General features: G+C 51.1%; 3 protein-coding genes across 7 annotated transcripts in view; all 3 read left to right on the top strand.

Annotated features, from left to right (window-relative positions):
• stard3 (StAR related lipid transfer domain containing 3) overlaps window positions 1-3142 on the top strand; it is a 40621-nt gene extending 37479 nt beyond the window's left edge. For all 4 annotated transcript variants that reach the window (XM_015362157.2, XM_006638256.3, XM_015362156.2 and 1 more), the window contains one exon: window positions 34-3142. In XM_015362157.2, coding sequence (XP_015217643.1) covers window positions 34-141 — 108 coding nt within the window. In that variant the 3' untranslated portion in view covers window positions 142-3142. The remainder of the gene's footprint in view (window positions 1-33) is intronic.
• Window positions 3143-5151: 2009 nt separating this feature from the next.
• Window positions 5152-13226, top strand: mreg (melanoregulin). Of its 2 annotated transcripts, XM_015362159.2 has the most exons (8): window positions 5152-5961; window positions 6095-6194; window positions 6713-6896; window positions 7412-7826; window positions 7912-8071; window positions 9453-9543; window positions 10030-10193; window positions 10512-13226. In XM_015362159.2, exons 4-8 carry the CDS (start codon window positions 7735-7737, stop codon window positions 10740-10742), a joined length of 738 nt encoding a protein of 245 aa, XP_015217645.2. In that variant the 5' UTR covers window positions 5152-5961; window positions 6095-6194; window positions 6713-6896; window positions 7412-7734; the 3' UTR covers window positions 10743-13226. The 2 variants fall into 2 exon arrangements, with proteins under 2 accessions (XP_015217645.2, XP_006638281.2); XM_006638218.3 differs by lacking the exons at window positions 5152-5961; window positions 6095-6194 and adding an exon at window positions 6278-6490.
• Window positions 13227-16653: 3427 nt separating this feature from the next.
• On the top strand, window positions 16654-19794 carry tcap (titin-cap (telethonin)). Its single transcript, XM_006638217.3, has 2 exons — window positions 16654-17074; window positions 17599-19794. Exons 1-2 carry the CDS (start codon window positions 16926-16928, stop codon window positions 17984-17986), a joined length of 537 nt encoding a protein of 178 aa, XP_006638280.1. The 5' UTR covers window positions 16654-16925; the 3' UTR covers window positions 17987-19794.
• Window positions 19795-19834: the final 40 nt, after the last annotated feature.

Below are 19834 nucleotides of genomic sequence, written 5' to 3'. Positions count from 1 at the left end.
CTCTGAGATTTCCTGTCTCTCCCTCTTTCTCAGGGTCGGTTACCACGCTACCTCATCCACCAGAGCCTGGCCGCCACCATGTTTGAGTTTGTGTCACACCTCCGCCAGCGGATTAGCGAGCTGCGTTCCACTCTGCGTTAGAGTGGTCCCACGCACGGTTCACCCTGCAGCACTGCCCCCTAGAGGCTCGGAGGTCATACTGCCTTCTTCAGTGGCAATCCTCCCGGTTCTGCACTCAGACAGCCCTACTGGAAGGCGCGTTGCAGGAGGCACCACCCAGACTGATGCCTTTTTCCACAGGGGGATGCTCATTTGTTTCTACTCAGTTTTCTAAGCAATGAAGGAAGAAACTGAAAAGCTCTCTGTACCACAGTGAAATTTTGGAAGGATCATTGGACAATGCAAATGTGAAAAGGCAAACACGGGAGATGAACTGGAATCATCTTACTTATTCCTCTGTGTCCTCAAATTGATTGTATGTGATTGAAACCTGCTGCTGTTGTCTACCAGGGGGTATAATGTAGACTGGTGTGGATGTCCGAGCAGCACAGAAGAAGGACCACAGAGTGAGCTTTGCTGAGTCCATCTTGATGTTGGCTGTGGGGTCTTCCGTCCAGACTTTGGGTTCTGGTGAAGTGGGTTTCAGGTGGTCAACACCTAATTATCTGGTCCAATTTGCATTGCTTCTCGAATTCCTCTGCCCGGTTAAAGATACTGGTTCTAGTACGACTCGGTTCCAGAAGTTGTCTCATCTTTCCCCGTGGTCTTCATATTCACTTTTATGCCAGGCGTACCACAGACCCATCCAGCCAGACGTAGGCAGACCTGAAAGGCATACACATGGGGGGCCGTGCGTAAAAAAATAAAGAAATAAAAGGGCATGCATGCATAGCCCTGTTCTGTGAAAATGGGCAGCTTTTCCCTGAGAGTTTGCCTGCAGCACCAAGCAAAGAGCTCTGCCAGCTCAGCCTGGTGCTCAGGCAGGGCCCGAGCAGGTGTTGAGGACCCATTTTCATGTGGCACTCGCACAGCCGCGATCACGCTAAGCAAGACTGCATACAGCTACGTGCTGGGGCTGATGCTTATGGACCAAACCCAGGCTCCCATCCCCCTATCCCAGAGGCTCCGTGCATGTGCGATCACAGGACTCTTTTTGTTTTTTTCTGGTTTCCCTAGGAGTACAGGTGATGCCCTTTTGCACCCTCCCTTGGGTTTTAGAGGAGACTGATTCTGTATTGATCTCCCTCAGAGATGTGCTAGGCAGGCGGAATGGGGTGCTGTCGATTGTACTTCCTGGCCTGCAGGTGTCCTGGAAGGAGCAGTTTCTACATGCACACCATGCAATTCAAACTGGGTTGAACAAATTATGTCTGACTGGTTATTTTTTATATGTGTACATATCAAATTGAATTCTAGTTCTGCTTTGTTGTGCCAGTGTTGGATCACCAGTTCTATTCATGCTTTCTTACTGTTAACTCTGGGGGGGGGAATGTTTTCATATTGCAAAAAAACACTGATAGATGGTGGAAGACAAAATGAGATGGTGTGTGCACACACTCCTCTTCCCCATGGCCTTGTTCTAGCCTTTTGTGCAGTGTAAAAAGTCTGGCTGAATCACGTTAGTGCTGAACCATGGGGCCAGAGCAACCACTACAGAGGAGAATAATGCTGCTTACATCATGTGGAGGAATTTTGCCTTGCCTGACAAAAGAACTCGTGCCTTTTTGAAAAAATCAGGAAAAGAGGGGTTCACTTTGCATGCATTGTTTTTTTCTTTTCTGTGCCAAACTGGAATTGCAGCCTTGTTCCACACGTTGGCCCAAGGTGCTTAGGGCTTTGTCGTGCACTGTGGGTGGAGGAGATTCTCGCTTGACATGTTAATGTTGCATCATCATACTGTATCGGAAATGGAGCAGAGCAGGGGTCTGAGTCATGGGCTGTCTTTGAGGTACCAGCAACTGTAACTTGAGCATGGATTTGACATTGTGCTGTGGGAATTGTTAAGGCGATATGAATTTTCAGAGGCAAACCTTCCTGGAATTGCAGTTCTACAAGAACAACTGTCTACTCTGTCCCTTTGTTGTTTTATTAATGGGTTTCTGGGTTTACAGTAGTACTGCCCTGACTCGAGTCAGTGTCTGACCACCTCCTCCAGAATCTGCAGTGCCTGGCCCTGACTATATTGCTTTTCCATTACAGGCAGCTTTTTTCCCCACATTTTCCAAAAGGGTTCTTCTTTGTAAGAGAAGGTGCTTGATCTTTCCTGCTTTCTACCTAATGTCAAGTAAAGTTGTGTAGACCGATGGGCTCAGTTAAATTAATTTGAAAAGTAATGTACAAATACAGATTTTTATATTTCAATTTCTGCTTCATCAGTATATAATTGCACAAGGGCCTGTAGCTTACATATCCTGAAGAGGAATTCTTTTTCCTTGTTTATAACCCTGTCGCATCTTCAGCTGGGTGCGGCCTATCTCCCTGCTCTAGGAGAGCTTCCCGAAACGAAATCCCGCACGGCACAGGGTGTCCTGGAGCTGGTCTGGCACCCTGGAGCAGCTGGAGTACAGCAGGCTCTTGTGATCGCTGCCCCCCAACAGATTGGCTCAGAACAATCGCGTCCTCACAGACCAGCCTCTCAAAGCTGCGATTGTTGCCGGTGCTGCTGCTGCTGCTGCCAGCGTTTGTGCTCCCTCACTCGCGTCCCTCATGGTAGACCGCACGGTGACTCGGGAGTCACAGGCCCCAGCCGAAGCAGTAGCAGAGAGAACACATCCGTGTTGCAGTGCTAAGAAGAGATGCATACACTGGGACCAGATCTCTCTGCTGGGCTTGATCTCTGGGTCTCTGAGTGGGACAGACCCACGTATCTCAGGTCTGACTGCTCTGTAAAGCTGAGCTGGGTGAGGCGTTATTGGGGTATGCTGCTCTATCGACATTCCTGATGTGTAATTGACAGTAGCCATCTGATTATTCACCCAGGCAGCAGTGAGCACAGCCTTCAGATAATAGAAATTGCAACAGTGGTACCCTTGCTGAATTTCTGATTGCATGTGAGTGTCCTATGTTCTCACATAGACATTACTGTATTTATTAAGGCCAGGTTTAATAAAATGTCCTCTAAGGGCAAATTACGTTTTATAAACCAACCAGCGTCTTTCTTACATTCTGAATAGTGACATGCTGTAACTGTTTGATGTGGGTCTGCTTTTGCTCTGGGCCGAGAGTCATCACTGTAGTGCACTATAGTAAATACAGACATTGGCAAGTCTAGTCACAAACCTAGAAACCCGAATCCCCTGTCTGTCTGATGTGGAGACTGGTTCTCTGTGTGCTCCTCTTTCCTGAAATCTGGATCGATGGCAGTATCCGTTAAGGGATTCCCTGCACAGCCACAGCCTTCTAGGAAAATAAATATGGTGGGGGAGAGGGCACTTCAGGGACGAGGAGTTTATTATTATATTTTCAAGTATCTTTTGTTCTGAACCTGGCTCCAGAGACTAGTGGATCACCTGAGTTTAGTTACTCCTTCACTCTCACTCAGCCCAGTGTTTGCCTGATGTGACTGGTTTTGTCACAGGTCTTCATTTGGGTTATTCTTTATTATAAACCCACCCAGTCTGGAGAGCAAGCGCTGGGCATCAGAGCAAGGCAACTCTCGCTCACACTGCTGCCTGTTCCCAGGAGCACAGATGGTCACGGTTCTGTCTGTTTCTGCCCTTTCTGGCGCCCCTCTCGCCAGTCGTACACCAACCTGCCCGCTGAGCAAGCGACTTCGCTGGCTGAGCTGTGCGGGAGCCTGTTGGTTTAAAACAGAGACTGTCGAGTTTGACAAGTCCCTCGGGTTGCCTGGTTCTCTGTGAGACCTCGCTTGTTAAAGACCTGGGACAGAAAAGCACCCACGAACTGGTCAAAACGAGGCCTGGTGGTTGAAGCAGGCCATTGTTGGCTGAATTCGGCCACGGTGTTCTGCAAGCAGTCAGGTGTTCATTGTATCAGTGCTTCTTAAGTGAGTGATCGACTTGTGTTTAGTCTTCCAAGCCCATAATGATTAATTACAGACAACCAGAAGACCTGCAGCACTGTGGATCTCCTACAGGACTGGAACCATGGGACCTGAACACTATCCTTAACATGTCAAGGCCCTGTGCTTCTAGTCTCTCCCTGTTCCTCTCCATTTGTAGCTGTGTAGACTCTACATCGGAGATGCGAGGGTAGAAGTGCCCAGCCTAGCTGAGTGGCTTTAATGCAAGCCTGAATGGAGGCTTTGTTGAGAATGCTCTCGACACACACTCGCTCTCTGTGCAAGTGCTGAAGGCCAGCAGACAGAAGACTGTTGTGTACGTGTGTGTCCCTCGGGGCAAGAGGAATCATCAGGGGACAGTCCTTCCCTCTTCCCTGCTTCACGTACAATGCCCCTGTCATGCACGCTGCCTCATGGAGAGAGGTGTGCGCAGGGGACGCAGGCTTATCCTTTCCCCACTGGGACTGAGAGAGGGGGCTACTTCAGCTGGCTTGAGTATTCTGCTTCAGCTCTCTCTAGGGATCAATTCCTGGTGTTCTCCCATGGTGTTGGGATGGCGCCCTGTTCCGTTTCTGTCTCCTAGTTGTAGATTAGGGCCCCTGGAAACGAGCACATGAAAGCACAGTAAAAGCTGCGTGCCTCCCCTGCCTGTGCTGCAGTGTGTCAGTGCCAGCTTTGATTGGAGTTTGTTCCTATAGAGAAAGAGCCCAGGTTCTGATTTCCCACTGTGTTCACAGTGTCCCACTGGATAGAAAGCAAAGGGCAGTTTGTCCAGAGACAGGAGGCCATGTGGGTTCTTGGGCGGGAGGGTTGTCCCTCAAGCATGCAGGGCCTAGCTCTGAGCATTACAGCAGCCCAGCCCAGAATCTGTGTCCTCAGTCTATCGGTATACTGTATCATAGCGAGGCAATACTACATGATACAGCAGCCATGCTTTGCTGCTCTGCATTTCTCCGGTTTCCCCCCTGCATGAATTGCTTTCAGCTCCTTCATAGCTGTCCTCGCCCTGCTCTCTCCCCATCTCCCCACTCCACACTCTACATTTCTTCCACACTTCTTCTCCACTCTGTGCCTTCATCCTCTTCCTCATTCCCTGCGTCCTAACCCCCCCCCCCCCCCCCGCTCCCCTCCGCTGGGTGCAGGAGCTGGCTGTCTCGGGCCCTGAGCCCCTTGGCGGTTGGCGCAGATCTTGTGATCGTTCAGCTGTTCCGTCTGTACGGGTGTGATCTCAATGGGCCTCTCAGCTTTGTAGCTTTTAACAGTTTGCAAGGCTTTTTCCCATTTCAGAAAAAAAAACGGAGAGAGCAGGTTAGCAATGGATGTGTTGTCCGCAGTCAGGTGTCCGGCCTGTGTGCTTGTGGCGCTGGTGGTGAGCGGTCAGTGACGAGGGTGACAGCAAGGGCGACTGTGTCAGGGCTGGGTTCCTCCACTCCAGGAGGGCCTGCAAGTCTTACGGGTGCTTTGTTAATGAGCAACTGAGCAAGAGCTATAAACAACAAATGATCCAATTTCTTATGCAAAAAGCTGCTTCAATTAGGCCATTTCAAGCTGGACTGAAAGGTAGAGGATGCCACAAACCCCAAGGACTGTGTGCACCAGTCACTGAGGGAATGTGTGTTGAAACAGCTCTGAGGGCTTGTGCTGTAAATATTGGGCTACTCTACTAGGTCATGAATCTCTGTTAGCCCAGGTGCACTCTTACCAAGAGCCTTTCTCCTGACCAGACGAGAGGGAGTGCTTCGTAGCAGGTGACCTGCTGCGTCTGAACATCTGTCGAGCAGGACTGGGGTCCAGAAGAGCACGTGTGTGCCGGCTGTTCGCACCCGGAGGAACGTCTCCTGTGTGGGCTGGGAGCAAGGGGCTGAGCCCAGGCCTGTTTCATGTGACCCAGGCTGGAAGTCTGCAGCTCAAGAGATCAAAGGCTGCCTTTGGAGAGCTCGGTGAGCAGGCTGAGAGGTGGGGGGGGGGGGGCTGAATTTGCCCCTTGTTCCCTTGGGTCTCCTTCCTTTACCCACTCCCTCAGCTAAGCTGTGTGCCCGTGAGTGTGAGTTGTTTCTTTTCTGATCATCCCAGGTGGTTGTTGCAGTGAAGGCAGCTGATGGCCGGTGCTGTGAAGCCTGAGCAACACTGAAATACCAACCCCACCCCCCTGGTACTTCTCAGGTTTTACAATGTAAATGTTCTCAAAAAACTTTTAATAATTGTTCAGAATGACGATACACTGACAGACAGAAGGGCTATCATGGTTGCTGTTTTTTAGGAGGTAGAAGGTGTTCATGTTGGAGTTCGTTCAGGTTTGTTGGCCTGAACTCTGGCTGTGTGCAGCGTCTGTCTACAGTGCTGTCCCCGGGGCAGTGGGCGGAGGGGATACGGGGAGCCGAGACCGCGGTACCCTCACACTGTCAGCCAGTGGGTGCCAGGGGCAGAGAAAGGGGCTGCACATGACTGCACTGTGACTCCCTGATTGCAGTGAGTTTATTTCAGTTTTCTCTAAAAACCGTGTGTCTCTGGCGCTGTGTGTGCGGGTCATTTTCTCAGTTTGAGCGTGTGTAGCGCTGCTTCACTGTAACACAAGTAGTGGGCTGGGATGCAGGCAGCAGTCTGATCTGCTGTTAAATCTACAGTGACGGGAGAGAGTCTCTGGGACCGGCTCACACAGTCAGAGGGATCACAGTAGTCTTTTTTTCACAGCCTCCTCACTTCTGGACCAGAACCATCGGGTCTCCCCATCGGATCAGGACCTCCCTGGTATTCAGCTGCATGTGTATCCCAAGGATCTGAATCTGTGCAGCAGGATGCTTTCATTCCAGCCCTGAGAAAAGAGATCAGGCTGTTTGTCCCATCTGCAGTTTGGGATCAGAACCAGTCTTCAGAGGTCAGTCCCGGGATAGAGTCTGGAGGTGGGAGATCAATTTACTAGTTAATTCATCTTGTTTTGTGGACCCAAATACTTTTTCTGTCACTCTGGTGCTGGACCAGGATTTATCTGACAGAGGTGCAGGTCTGCAGCAGTAGATCTCTTGTTATTTTGTAGTGCTGGACTAGAACAGCTCCGGTTCAGCTCCGGTGGTTCTGCAGCCTGTGAGCAGGGGGATTCTGGGGTCATTGCTGGGTTAGTGGGTCACCATCGGGCCAAAAGATAGTGCCACCCGAGTGGCCAAGACGACAGCACAGTCGCCCCGGTACAACTCCTGCAGTTCTTCAGGTTATCTCCAGTAAGCCTGAGGGGTCTGGTACCAGTTAATCTCCAGTCTGGATGGGAAGCAGCTTCACTTTTGAACTAGCATAACCTCCGCAGATAGCGAGCATTCAGACCACTACATTGAACCCAGCTGGCAACTTTACAGCCCTGGGAAGAAATTCTGTTCATGTCGCTCTCCTCTGTTTCAGTCGGATCTCCAGAACCGATCCAGTGGTATTGATCTAGTGAACCGCAGTTTGGACTCCCCTGTCAACACCGGTGCACAGAGAGGTCTGCTCTGCCACGCCAGTCTACATTCCCAGCTCAGCCCTGGTCTGTTACCAGCAGGCCCACTCCTCACGGACCTGCGAACTCTCCAGTAGACCAGTGTCAGACTCCCGGCTCTCCAGAACAACTCCAGTCGGGGTGCCATCAGAACTACCGTCCAGGACTCCAAATCCCGGGCTTCGTCGAAGCGTGCTCCCTGCGTGGCACCAGGTTCTGACCCGGTCAGCCTCCCCCTGGTGCAGCGATGGGCTCTGGACTCCGAGGGTTCTGCACGCAGTACTGCTGCTGCTGCTGCTGCGGAGAAGAGGAGCCGGAAGAGAAGAGCCCCATTCTGAGGTACCGATCGGCCCCCCGGCCCGGCCCGCCTCTCGCGCCCTGAAGTGTCTGTGTGTGTGTGTGAAGGCGCTGTGTCTGTCCTCAGCGAGACGCTGCAGTACTTCGACCGCGAGGCCAAGAGGCGCAGGGCGGAGGAGACCAACCTGTGGAGCGAGCCGGCCGACAAGTCACACACAGAGAGAGACGACGACCGCGAGCTGTACAACCTGCTGCACAGGAGAGCCAAGACACGGCGGGGGTCCCAGGTCAGAGGTTAGAGGTCAGAGGGAGAGAACCAGGGGAGAACGCATTTTTCTTTGCACATACCCTGTATGAAATGTGATGATGGAATGCAAAGCCATTTCAAACATTGATCTACTGGTCCTGTCTGTATCTGAATTGTTATCTAAGCCACGGTGAATTGTTATCTAAGCTTATCTAAGGAATAGCTGCCCTGAACTTTGCCCTGATTGAAGAGCATTATTGTTCTCTGTCCGTCAGTGATCAGCTGGCAGTTAATCAATCTGCCTTTATTATCATTTAATTAACCTACATTATTACCTTATTCTAATGGTCATTTCCAGAGCATCTACCCCAGCACACTGTAGGGTCTGTAAACAGTGTTTTGAGTTTGAAAGGTTACGACTGTAAAAGTCGGGTCACTGTGCTTGAGTCTTATATTAATTAAGGAAGCTAATGAGCCGTAATTAGCTATCAGTTTAGCAATATCAGTATATCAGTATAGCAATATTGGTGACAGTTGGCTAGGTGCAGATATCACACATGGCCACAAGATGGCACACTAAGCCCACACTAATTGGTGCCTCTTGTTTCTATATTAATAAGTGAATTTTTGTGGGTGCAACCAGCAGTGGACTGGCATTCCAACCAGTCCCACCTTGCAGCCTGCGTTTCTGGAATGGGCTTCCTCGACCCCATCCAGGAATAAACAGCTTTCTGATAATGGTCGGATGTTTCTTATTAGTAAATGGGTTCATGTTGTGTTAGAGGTATTGTGTATTGTGTTGTCTTTTACTGTATCTCCCTGCAAAGCAAAATTCCCAAATGGGACAATTAATAATAATTAATAATAATTGCTTACACTTATATAAACACTTTTCTGGACACTCCACTCAAAGCACTTTTCAGGTAATGGGGATCCCCTCCACCACCAGTGTGCAGCCCCACCTGGATGATGCTCCAGTCCTCTTACACACACCAGCTCTCAGTGGGGAGGAGAGCAGAGTGATGAAGCCAGTTCAGAGATGGGGATTATTAGGAGGCCGTGACTGGTAAAGGCTGGGGGGAAATGTGGCCAGGACGCTGGGGTTACACCCCTACTCTTTTCGAGAAACACCCTGGGATTTTTAATGACCACAGAGAGTCAGGACCTCAGTTTTACGTCTCATCCGAAGGACGGCGTCTTTTTACAGTTTAGTGTCCCCGTCACTATACTGGGGCATTAGGACCCCCACAGACTACAGGGTGAGCGCCCCCTACTGGCCCCACTCACACCTCTTCCTGCAGCAACCTGAGTTTTTACTTAATTAGGTAAGGAAGGAGGTTTTAAATGTCCACCTGTTTGTTTCCGGCCTTTCCTGTGACTTCCTGTGCTGAGGCCCTGCGCCCCTCTCTCCTCCCTCTCAGGGGTACCGGCGGCTCAGCGTGGACATCCACGCCATGCGGCAGGTCCGCCGAGACGTGCGGGAGAAGTGGAAGATGATTTTGGAGAACCTGGGTGAGTCCCCGAAGGGGGAGGGAAAGAGGAGGGCGCCGACAGAATCCACTGTGAAGGGCAGGGGGACGAGTGAGGTCTGGAAACCGCAGACAGCACCGTCTGCTTGACCACTGCACACAAGAGTCCCTGTCGCCCGTCTCGATCGTTTGACTGCTTAGTTGCTTGGTGATTAAAAGATCTCATGCGGCTCTTTTCTTTTTTTGAACGACACCCAGGGAGTTGTCTTCAGTGATCGAGTAGTTGCTGGGTAGCTGCACCACGCACCCCCAACTCTTCGTGCAGCGAAGTGACAGCTACTTTCCTTCCTAAAAGCACTCACTGCTGGAGCTGAAGTTCTCCAGGGGGCAGACTCTGCGTGGAGCGCCTTTGCAGTCTCTTCTGTTTAAAAATGACCTGGATGTTTGGGGTGTTTCTTACGCTCCCGCCACGCAATCGGACGTCACTCCCTCTCTCCACTGGCCCATTTCCTCTCTCTCTCTCTCTCAGGGTTCATGGCAGAGGCTGAGTCTCTGCTCACCGTGTCCTCCAGTACCACCTACGCCAACCTGCGCTATGCCACCACCGCCCGCTCTCTGCTGCAGGCGCTGCACCAGGACACTTCCATCTTCGACAGCAAGGGGGCACCACCCGAGCGCTACCTCTTCGTGCTGGTGAGGCTCGGAGGGGCAGGGGGGGTCGGGGGGTGGGGGTGGAGAGGGAAGCTGTAGGGGGGTGGGGTCATTGACGGGGGGCATGCCCATCATTGGGGTGTGGGTGGGGAACAAGGATATTACAGGGGGTAGCAGTGGCCCCAGGTAAGGATAGAGTAGGAAAAGCAGAAGGAAATGGGGGCGAGAGAAGGGAAGGGGGGAGAGAAATCTGGGAAAAGAGGAGGATGTAAGGAGAGGGCCAGACTGGGAGAGCAGGCAGAGAAACAGAAAGGGAGTATCCGAACTCTTCATCCCATCCAGTCCCTCCTCCTCCATCAGGACCGCCTGATCTACCTGGATGCGGCGGAGGATTTCGTGGACAAGGCCCGCCGATTCTACCCCAAGGAGGAGGAGCTTCCGGACGAGGCAGAGGTGGAGCCGTTGGTGACCACACCCATCCTTGTGGCCAAGGCCAATCACCTGCTGCCAGGCGAGGAGGAGGAGCTAGTGGAGGAGGAGGGCAGTGCAGAAATTGACGAGGACATGTTCATGTCCAAGTCGCTGGAGTGAGCGCGGTGTTGAGTGGGTTACCTGGCAGGGTGTGGGCAGCAGGGGGCACTGTTTTGATTTGGTTAGTTGCAAGTTGCAAGAGACAGCTAAAACTGGGCCAGTCCAGCCTTATAAACCTTTTTTTTTGCTAGTTGCTGTTCTTTAGGTACTTCTTTAAAGTATTTAGCTACAAAAAAACTCCCCTAGTCCACCAAAACCCAATATTCAGAGTTTTTTTGTCGTTATCAAAGGCAAGCAATGAACTGGCCTTGTATCCAATCCCAAAACCAAAATCTCCGTCTAGAAGGATTGCAGGTTTGCCTGTTAACTCAGAATCTACAGATACTGCTTCTGTTTAGATTTTGTAGCTTTGGAGTAAACAAAAAAATAATCTTTTTTTACATTAATTGGCCTACATTTGAGGATACTTTCAAAATATTCAAAAATAAGTAATGTGTGCTTCATTGTTCAGTCCAGCTGGAGATTCTGATTGAAAGGGGAACTGCAATGCTATTTTTATATTTTGGGGTTAGAAACGGATGCACAGCTGAGTGCATTTCAATTCAAAATACAATATGTACACTGTAACTTGCAAAACCTTAAATTTACATCACAAAATTCCAGGTCTGTGCAGCCCCATGTTGTAAGATTCAGAATTCAGGCAACAAAGCGTCGGCTGGGGTGAAGCGGACCTGTGACATTGTACACAAACAGGCTTCGTGAATCCAGCTCTTTCAAGCCAATAGAAATATCGCTGTCGACTTCAATGTAGTTTTGCCGAGAAATACTATTTACTTGTTTGCTCTGTATGCAGATGGCTTTGGTATATTTCTACAGTGAAACATCTGCCGCACAACCTGCGTGTATTCGCTTGTCCATCACATTAGTGACTAGTGAGCAGGAAGGGCTGCATCACGTTGTGATTCTCGCGAACTCCTGACAACTTAGCGACCATACAGTTACTTTCACAAAGTTCACGATTTTGTGCTTAATTCGAAGTTTGTCAAATTTTTCTGTACCGTCAAAGACTTTATTCTGTGACCGCGATTTAATAACCGGTCTGAGAAATGGGGACTGCAGTTGCCCTTTAAATCAATTGACAAGCCACAGTGTGCCCTTCAGCAGAGAGTGCCTGGCCTGTGCAGTGTGCCCAGCGCTCGGGCACATGCTTGCACAGGGGTCCAGGCTCCAGTGTGCTTGCTGGGGTTACAGGGCCAGTGTGAGGGTTCAGCAGAAAACCAGGGACTCAGGTTGTTGCTGAGGGGTACAAAGCTCACAAGAGTGAGGCAGCACGAGGAAAGAGACGTCAAACAAATTAAGAGGAGTTTGAGAACTTGATCCGGATTTCGTCCTGAGAGAGCGAATTTGCAACAATGGCTCAGGCACAGTTGGTCCCTTTCCCCTGTTTTTCCTGTCAGTTCTCCTGTAAAATTGAAACCAGTGGGGAAAGGGCTGCATGCTTGCAATCCTGATCTGATCCTGGCCGTCCAGCAGGTTCTGAAGGTGTCCTCAAGTCCTCAGCAGGGTCACATTGATCTAATTGAGCCCTAATTAAACTATTTCAGCCCAAATACAGTTCATTGGGTTGCCTACAGAAGACGAATAAGAACCCATGCGTAATGGAATATTACAAGGCATGAAGTATTAACAAGCCTTTGAGCTCTATTCCCATGTTCTCTGTAAGCCTTTGAAGCCAGAATTAGAATTGTTCCCTTATTAAAAATCCAGCATATCTGAGCAGGACATAAACAAGCTCGTGTGTTTTTCCAGCTCCACATTTGCCAATAGAAACTGATCCGTCTCCTCTGGCCGTAGGGTGTGTGTGATCACTCTGATCCCTTTCACAGCGCAGCTAGAGCAGGGAAGAGTGAAGAGCCCATAGAGAGGATTAACCACAGTGCTTCTCACTGAAAACAATGCCAATTACAAGAACAGAAGAAAGGTCACAAATGAGAGGAGGCTCATCTAGCCTGTTGGGTAGCTAGCAGCGATTGAAGGATCTTTAAAATAAGCCAGGATATCTGCTTCACGAGCATGGCAGGGCAACATGTTCCAGACTCGCACAACTCACACAAAAAGATAAGTCAGCTGTTAGCGAGTAGCTCTGCTGTCTGAGTACCGAAGTGTTTTCTGTAAGAAGTGAGCAGTGAACCGGTTGTGAGTTGTTTTTGTCAGTAAGAGAGGCTCCTAAAGTGGCTTTTGTAGGAGTAGGTGTCTAAAACTGGCAGTACTAGCTGTGAGATGTGGTGCTCTAAAAGCACCAGGTTTCTCTGTAACAGGGCTCAGTCTGCCTCCGGTTGTAACACACCCCTCTGAGTATCCAAATGAAGCATGAGCACAAGCCAGCGAGCTCTTCCCAGGGCCCAGGTGATCAGGAGCACGATGTGGAAGAGGGCGCTGAGACTGGCATTGCTGTGCAGTGACATGACTGTGCTCCTATTGTCTGTACGATGGGCTACTGTCCCATAACTCTGCTGGGATTCTGTCAATCTGAAATAAAACTCAGATAAATAAATAAAAAAAAAGGTTCTGCAGTGTCTAAAACTCAAGTGATTTGGGTAGAAGTCTGGCGAGTTTCAGGAAAGCTCTAACAAATGTTTTATGTTTTTTTCATGAAGAACAGCTCAATCGCAGGGAGCTGCTTTCTTTCAAACAGTCCAAACTAGTGGCTTCTCAGTGTTTAGGATGAACTGTATCACAGAGCTTCTGCTGCTAGTGTCCTAAACAGCTTGCTGTTTTGTTCTGTCCTCTCTGCCTAACTGCACACCTTTTTAAGTACAGGACTGGGTGTCACCATAGGAGTGCGTGTGTTGGAGTGTGTGTCACTGCAGCAGTGTGTGTGAGAGTGTGTGTTTCAGTGCATCACTATGTGCTTGAGACTGTGTGTGTGTCAGTGCAGAACACTGTGTGTTTAAGTGCAGGAGTGTGTGAGTGCGGGACTGTGTGTGTGGGGTAATGTGTATCTCTACAGTAACAGTCTGGCAGTGCTGACAGATGCCAGGTTATGTAACTATGTGGCAAGAGAACAACAACAAACAGCAACAACATAGAACACAGAGTGGTTGCGAAGGGAATCACAGTCTCAGTCCTCCCCCTGGGTCCTACAGCCTCAATAAGCTCAGGGATGGAAATAAGACTCCTTTTGTGCTCCTGGAACATTTAGATCGCCTGTAAAAGAGTCAAAATTGTACACAGACTGTTCAAATTAAACAAAAAAGCCAATGTACATGCTTTTTATAGTTAGGTCGCAGTTCTGCCAGTGCAGAGTAAGGTCTTGTGGGTTAAACACCAGCACCAGGGCTTGGTATGTGGGTGTCCCAGTTCGGATGAGCCTGCAGCCAGTCTGAACTGGGAAGGAAAGGGGAGTCTCTTATCTCCTGACTGAGCACAGGGCATGCGGTGCAGTTATAAACAGCTCTCCATCTGTCCTTCTGATTCTCTCAAATCTCCCTCATTTCAGAGTCTTTCTAGATCCAGATTTAAAGCGCTTCATCCGCATTGCCGTGAAATGATACAGATGTGTGCAAAACCGGCGTGCGGAGTAAGAACATGTGTCCAGGCTTTGTGTGATAGGCAACCGTCTCATACCTTTGCTTGTGGGATTTTGTAAATCTGGAATAAGCATTAAAAACTGTTAAAAGTTCAAGCGATTTGGGTAAAAGCATGGAGAGTTATGGGAAAGTTGTCTCAAATGGTCTTTATGAAGCACAGATCAACCACAGGGAGCTGCGCTCTTCTGAAAAGTCCATACTAGTGGCTTCCAGGTGCTGTTTAGGAGGCACTGTATCACAGCAAGGCTCTTGGCTTGCTAGTGGGTTGAGGTACCGCCTCCTCAGTTAGGCCCAACCCTGCAGGATAGATGCTCAAAAAGTAGTTGATCGGTAAGCCCTCTGTCTCACCCACTTACTTCCAGATGGCCTTTCCTCTTAGTCTCTCCCCCCCACTCCCCATCTTCTCTCTCTCTCCTCCCCTCCAAGCAGTTCTTCTCCATTAATAACCACCACTTTCACGAAAGTGGCACACAGGCACCTTTTGGGCTGCCTACACAGAGCTGCCCCCGTCTGAGCCGAGCAGAAACAGGGAGCAAATCGATGTCTGGATCGAACTGGGTTTCTTTGGTATGTTAATTATATAGTACATTTAATACTGGCCCTAAAAAAAGAAAACTAGTTTGTGGTAAACCACTAAGGGGAGGAACAGAAGGAAAAACAAACGTGTCCTAATGTCCAGTAATTCCAGAATGCGTTCGGCAGCATTCCATTCCCGGGTCAGCTGTGCTGCTACTCCAGCGGGGCATCTGTCATGACTGAGGGTCTGTTTCTCCGGGCTGATGAAAGAGTTGAGCGCAGGCAACACCTTGACTCACTGCCCCTGCGTCATAGCTGAGAGCAGAGCCTGCAGAATTAATCAGCTTGTTACCCGGAAATGAGAAATATTGAGGTGCATGGTTACTCTGTGTCACACTCTGGTAAATATAATCTAAGCCTTGTCCTCACTCTCCTCCTGTCTGGTGTCACTCATTGGTAATCCCTTCAGCAGGTTTGAGAACCCATGGCCTTGCTCGAACATATAAATTGTTTAGTTTAAATAGCACTAGCTGTCTGACACATTGATCCAGACTTGCTGTCTTACAGCTGAACTGCTAGATTTTACTGAAGCGGGCTGATTCAAGTGCGTCTTGCTCAGAGGTATGACAGCCCAGCTGGGGGGTCTGAACACCCTGCCCCTTTGTCCACACTGCCTTCTGAGTCCTGGCCTCTGCTCTGTGCTGTCTGGCTGACTAAACTGTCACCCCCCTCCCTCTGGAGTGGACAGGACAGCTGTGGCGGGACAGCGGAGGCGGGGGCGGGGAGAGGGGAGGGGGTTGGGTGATGTCAGGAGCTGAGCTGGGCGAATGACTCAGGCTGCGTATGTGTCAGACCCTGCCGGGTCAGGGCCGGCTCTACGGCGATCGGTAACGTGAGACCGTCTGGCGGTGGCCACATCCCGTCAGCGCTGGATTAGTGGGCAGTGACTGAGCTTCCCATCTCACGCTGCCTGGTCATATCGGGGTCCCCTCTGACCTTTTACCCTTCCCTACCCCTGCTAATACCCCCTTTCATGACTGACAGGGTGACCTGCATTCTTCCAGAGCTCAGTGTAAATTCGGTGTAATTTCAGTGTAAATCGGCACAGGCCCCAGCAGGTATGGAAATACTTAATATGATCTTCCCACTGATTTTTCTCTCTTCCTCCTTCAAGCACTTACCCGAGATGAATTTACAGAACCCGAGAAAAAGAGCATAACAGAATCAAAGTCTCAAAAGCGTTCTGCTCCTCAGAGGTCATCAATCAATATTATTTCAGTAGTAGCATTGAAATACATACACCCGACCAACTTGGTAAAGTTTCTAAGAGTACAACCGTGAAATCGGATGTTAAAATACTTTGACCAAAAGGCATACAGTAGATTTATAATAGGCAAAATTGTGGGAAAAAAAAGCTGTGAAATATTTTGGCATCAGAAAGAGGATGGAAATGTAATCGAAAGCTTTGAGAGGTGTTTGGAGTGTTCTGGCTGTCCCTGAGCCCTGCTCTGTCAGCTGGAATGAGCAGATATTGTGGCTGTGTGATAAGTCAGACATCAGCGTAGTTTAAAAGTCCTCTGAACAGAAGAGAAGGGGGGGGTGAGATAACCTAAACAGGCCCTTTAAAAAAACAGTCATTCAAATTATTTTTCATTTAGGACAAAGGAGGCATAATGAAAGACGCCTGGGGGATTTTAGGGGGATAATTGTAATTTTCCATTTGTGGTCAGCTTGTCGGATGGAATGGGGGGGGGGAGACATTGTTATTGGGGTGTCGGGGGCTTTGATTCTCGTCATTTCCAACATCGCCCCCTCCTTCCCCTGCCCACTGCCCGGTGCCCACTCTGCCCTGGGTGTCGGGTGTCGGTACACGGAGTGCGCTAGCTGGATCTGAAGGGTGAGGGCAGAACCTGGAAATAGCAGCACCTTCCCCTATATAAAGCGGGGCTGGGCTGGCGGAGAGGGAGACCGAGACAGAGCAGATCAGAGGACAGCTGCCACTACAGCTACAGCTACAGCTACAGCGCTACTCACCCAGCAACACAGAAGAAGGGAGCGGTACCATCGCGAGGAGCCTGACCGACCGCACATCGAGAGCGTCCTGGAACCAGAGAGAGACGACAGACGGACAGACGGGATGCAGGGGCGCACGGTGCTCGTCAAGCGGGCAGGAACCCTGGCGCGGGCCGAGCTGGGCTGCAGCGTGCGGGAGGAGAACCGGGCGGACCGGGAGAGCTACAGCGCAGACTGGCAGAGCGTGAGGCTCATCACACAGCCGCAGGACAGGTGAGAGAGGCGTTCAACCCCTGAGCACTCCAGAACGCTTCGATAGGGAGGGATCAGACTGGGCGTCGGGCTTTTCTCATTCAAATTTCCACTGGTGCCTCTGTACAGTAATTGGTGCTTCCCTGGTGTGCTTTACATGATCAGCTCTCCGGTCCTGCCCCATGGTGAGATAATTAAATATTTCATACCTGGACCGCAGTCGTGGGCACCAACAGCCTGTTTGCTGTGCTCTGGTTCTGTGAAATGTCCTGGACACATGGGTGCAAGTTAACCGCTTCTGAACCTGACCACCTTAAGAGCAGCCTTTTGAGCAGCGTTACAGTGAAGAGACACCAGCCTGCCTCAGCCCATCGCTGCTGCTGGGAGGGCCTGATGGCGACGGATGGCTGGAGACGGTGACGTCTGGCAATAGTCTGCGGGATTTTGTGCACCTCTGTACAGGAGTGAGCCGTGCTTGAAAACTGCCCTGGCCTGGTTGATTGTCTGCTTCACTCTTGTCCTCTTCCTCCACCCCCCCCCTGCAGGCAGTCTCTTCACGCCGTGGATGAGTGTCGGCGCGAGTCTCTGACCCGCCAGTGGGAGGCCCGTCCCCTGGTCCAGCACTGCCCCTCCGGCGTGCTGCGTCTGGGCACTGTGGCTGGGGGGGTGCGCGAGTACCAGCTGCCGTACCGGAACACCCTGCCCGTGCCCCTGTTCGCCCCCGCGGAGCTGGGCGCCCGCCTGGGCAGGGGCTCGCCCCACGAGGAGGAGCCCCGCCCCGCCGTCCTCTCCGACGGTGCCTGTCCGACCAAGAGGGCCCTCAGCGACATCAAGAGGGACCTGCCCCCCATCACCCAGCCAGTCAGGATGGACTTCGCCAAGGCCCCCAGGTCACTGGGCCGCTCCATGTCACAGGAGGCCCAGAGAGGCTGAGGGGGAGAGGGACAGGGAGAGGCTGAGGGGGAGAGGGACAGGCAGAGGCTGAGGGGGAGAGGGACAGGGAGAGGCTGAGGGGGAGAGGGACAGGCAGAGGCTGAGGGGGAGAGGGACAGGGAGAGGCTGAGGGGGTGACAGGTCTTCTGATGGAGCAGCAGGAACAGGATGGAGAAAAAGGGGTGTTATAGAGAAATGCCCAAATTTTGGACGAGTGTAGCTGATTGAATGATGTGATCTGTCTGATTTATGTACCTGGAGTTCGAGGATCTGTTAACAATTTTCTGTGTCACACCCCCCATTGAACCCCCCCCCCCAGGCTAAACTTTCTTAAACAGAGGAGGTTTTTCTACAGTGGAAGGGGGAGTGAGGGGGGAGTTATTGAGATTAATTTACATGGGATTTTCACATTGCCAAAGGAGTCACCCCGCCAGCACCCCTCCTTTTCCTGCCCCGAGGGGGAGACCGAGCCTGTCAGAGGCATCCTAGGTAGTGCTGCCCCAAAACCTAATTCAGAGGTTTAGACTTAGTAATGCTCTTTCTCGCAAACGGGACTGTTTCTGCCAAATTTAGATTGAGTCTGCTGCTTTGCAGTACAGCTTTTGAGGTTGTCATTCTAACTGGATGGCTTCTAGGTCGCTTCAGTATTGGGGTACCCAGATGAAAGGATTTGGCTGGAAAAGCCCCTAGCCCAGGGGATCCTGAGGATTAATTTGCACCCCTGATAGTGGGGGTTTGTTCTCCTGCTTCTTGCCTGTGCGAAAGCAGCAGCACAGCCAAGCTTCTGCAAGACTGTGCTTACTGGTGCAAGCAGGGGTGATTCGTGAACGGACGACCCTGGATTGGGGTCCAGCTGCAGAGTGCACACAGAAATAGTCATGGATACTGGGGGACGCACGGCGTAGTTTTGCACGGAAGAATTGGCACAGCACTGCTCCGCCCTGGGACACTACCCCCCGCCTGCTTCAATGCCCACGCAGGTGGAGGGCACAGTGAACAGGACCCGATTCAGGCTGAAAGTGGCTGGGGCAGGGCTAATGCCGACAGCAGGTGTTGGCAAGGTGCACATGTGGGCAACAGAGGGCTCGTTTTACAGAGGGAGCACCTTGCTGAAGAATGCAATGCGGGCACGCAGTGTTCCCGCAGAGATGGAGGGATTATCGGAGGTCGGGCACGGAAGAGGGATGAGTGGATACAGGGTTGAACGAGAGAGGGAAGGAGGAGGAGCAGGAGCTCCAGGCCTTGAGCGGAGTCTTCTGGCTGTTGGATTGACAGCAGCTGCCTGGGCTGCAGGCTCGGGAAATTTCTCCGCTGTCTGTCACTGAGCTGCAAGCGCTGCCCATCTGCCCCACCCCTCACTGCGGTGCTTTTATTTGGGGGGGGGAGGCAGAGTTATTTCCCCTGCTGTGGCTTCTGGAGGAACCCTGTGGGACTGCTGGGCGCCTGTCATTTGGGGGCAGTGTAGCACAATGGGTGCTCCAGCTCCTTCTCCCTGAGTCCCTCTCAACGCCGCAGCTGCCTGGGGGAGCTGGGACCACCAGGGCAGATGCCTGTGCAGGATGGGAGAGCAAGCATCCTGCCCTCTGAGCTGGGGTTGAGGCTCGGTGGGGTGGTCTGAGCTCGTTTCGGGATTTCTGCGCCAGTGGGGTCCTCTTGCACAGATTCTAGCGGAGACTAGGTTTGGGCACTCTCTTCGGTGGAAGGGCAGAGACTTTCTTAATATGTAGCATTCTGTATAGACATGCTATGGTATCTTGGATTGTGATTTTTATTTTGTACAATAAATTATCCATGTGATTTAAACACTTCCTTCTGGGTGACTGAGTATTTCTGTTAGCAAGTTTGACA

This window comes from Lepisosteus oculatus, chromosome 28 (genome assembly GCF_040954835.1).
Source record: "Lepisosteus oculatus isolate fLepOcu1 chromosome 28, fLepOcu1.hap2, whole genome shotgun sequence".
Lineage (NCBI taxonomy): Eukaryota > Metazoa > Chordata > Actinopteri > Semionotiformes > Lepisosteidae > Lepisosteus > Lepisosteus oculatus.
The sequence above is the reverse complement of the archived record's forward strand: the minus strand, read 5'-3'. Positions and strand labels throughout refer to the sequence as shown.

What these genes read in the sequence shown, in the direction of transcription:
- mreg (XM_015362159.2), top strand. Translation starts at nt 7,735, where the DNA reads ATGGGCTCTGGACTCCGAGGGTTCTGCACGCAGTACTGCTGCTGCTGC. An exon ending in GAGAAGAGCCCCATTCTGAG is followed by an intron (nt 7,827 to 7,911) that starts GTACCGATCGGC and finishes GTCTGTCCTCAG; the next exon opens with CGAGACGCTGCAGTACTTCG. An exon ending in AGACACGGCGGGGGTCCCAG is followed by an intron (nt 8,072 to 9,452) that starts GTCAGAGGTTAG and finishes CCTCCCTCTCAG; the next exon opens with GGGTACCGGCGGCTCAGCGT.
- tcap (XM_006638217.3), top strand. Translation starts at nt 16,926, where the DNA reads ATGCAGGGGCGCACGGTGCTCGTCAAGCGGGCAGGAACCCTGGCGCGG. An exon ending in ATCACACAGCCGCAGGACAG is followed by an intron (nt 17,075 to 17,598) that starts GTGAGAGAGGCG and finishes CCCCCCCTGCAG; the next exon opens with GCAGTCTCTTCACGCCGTGG.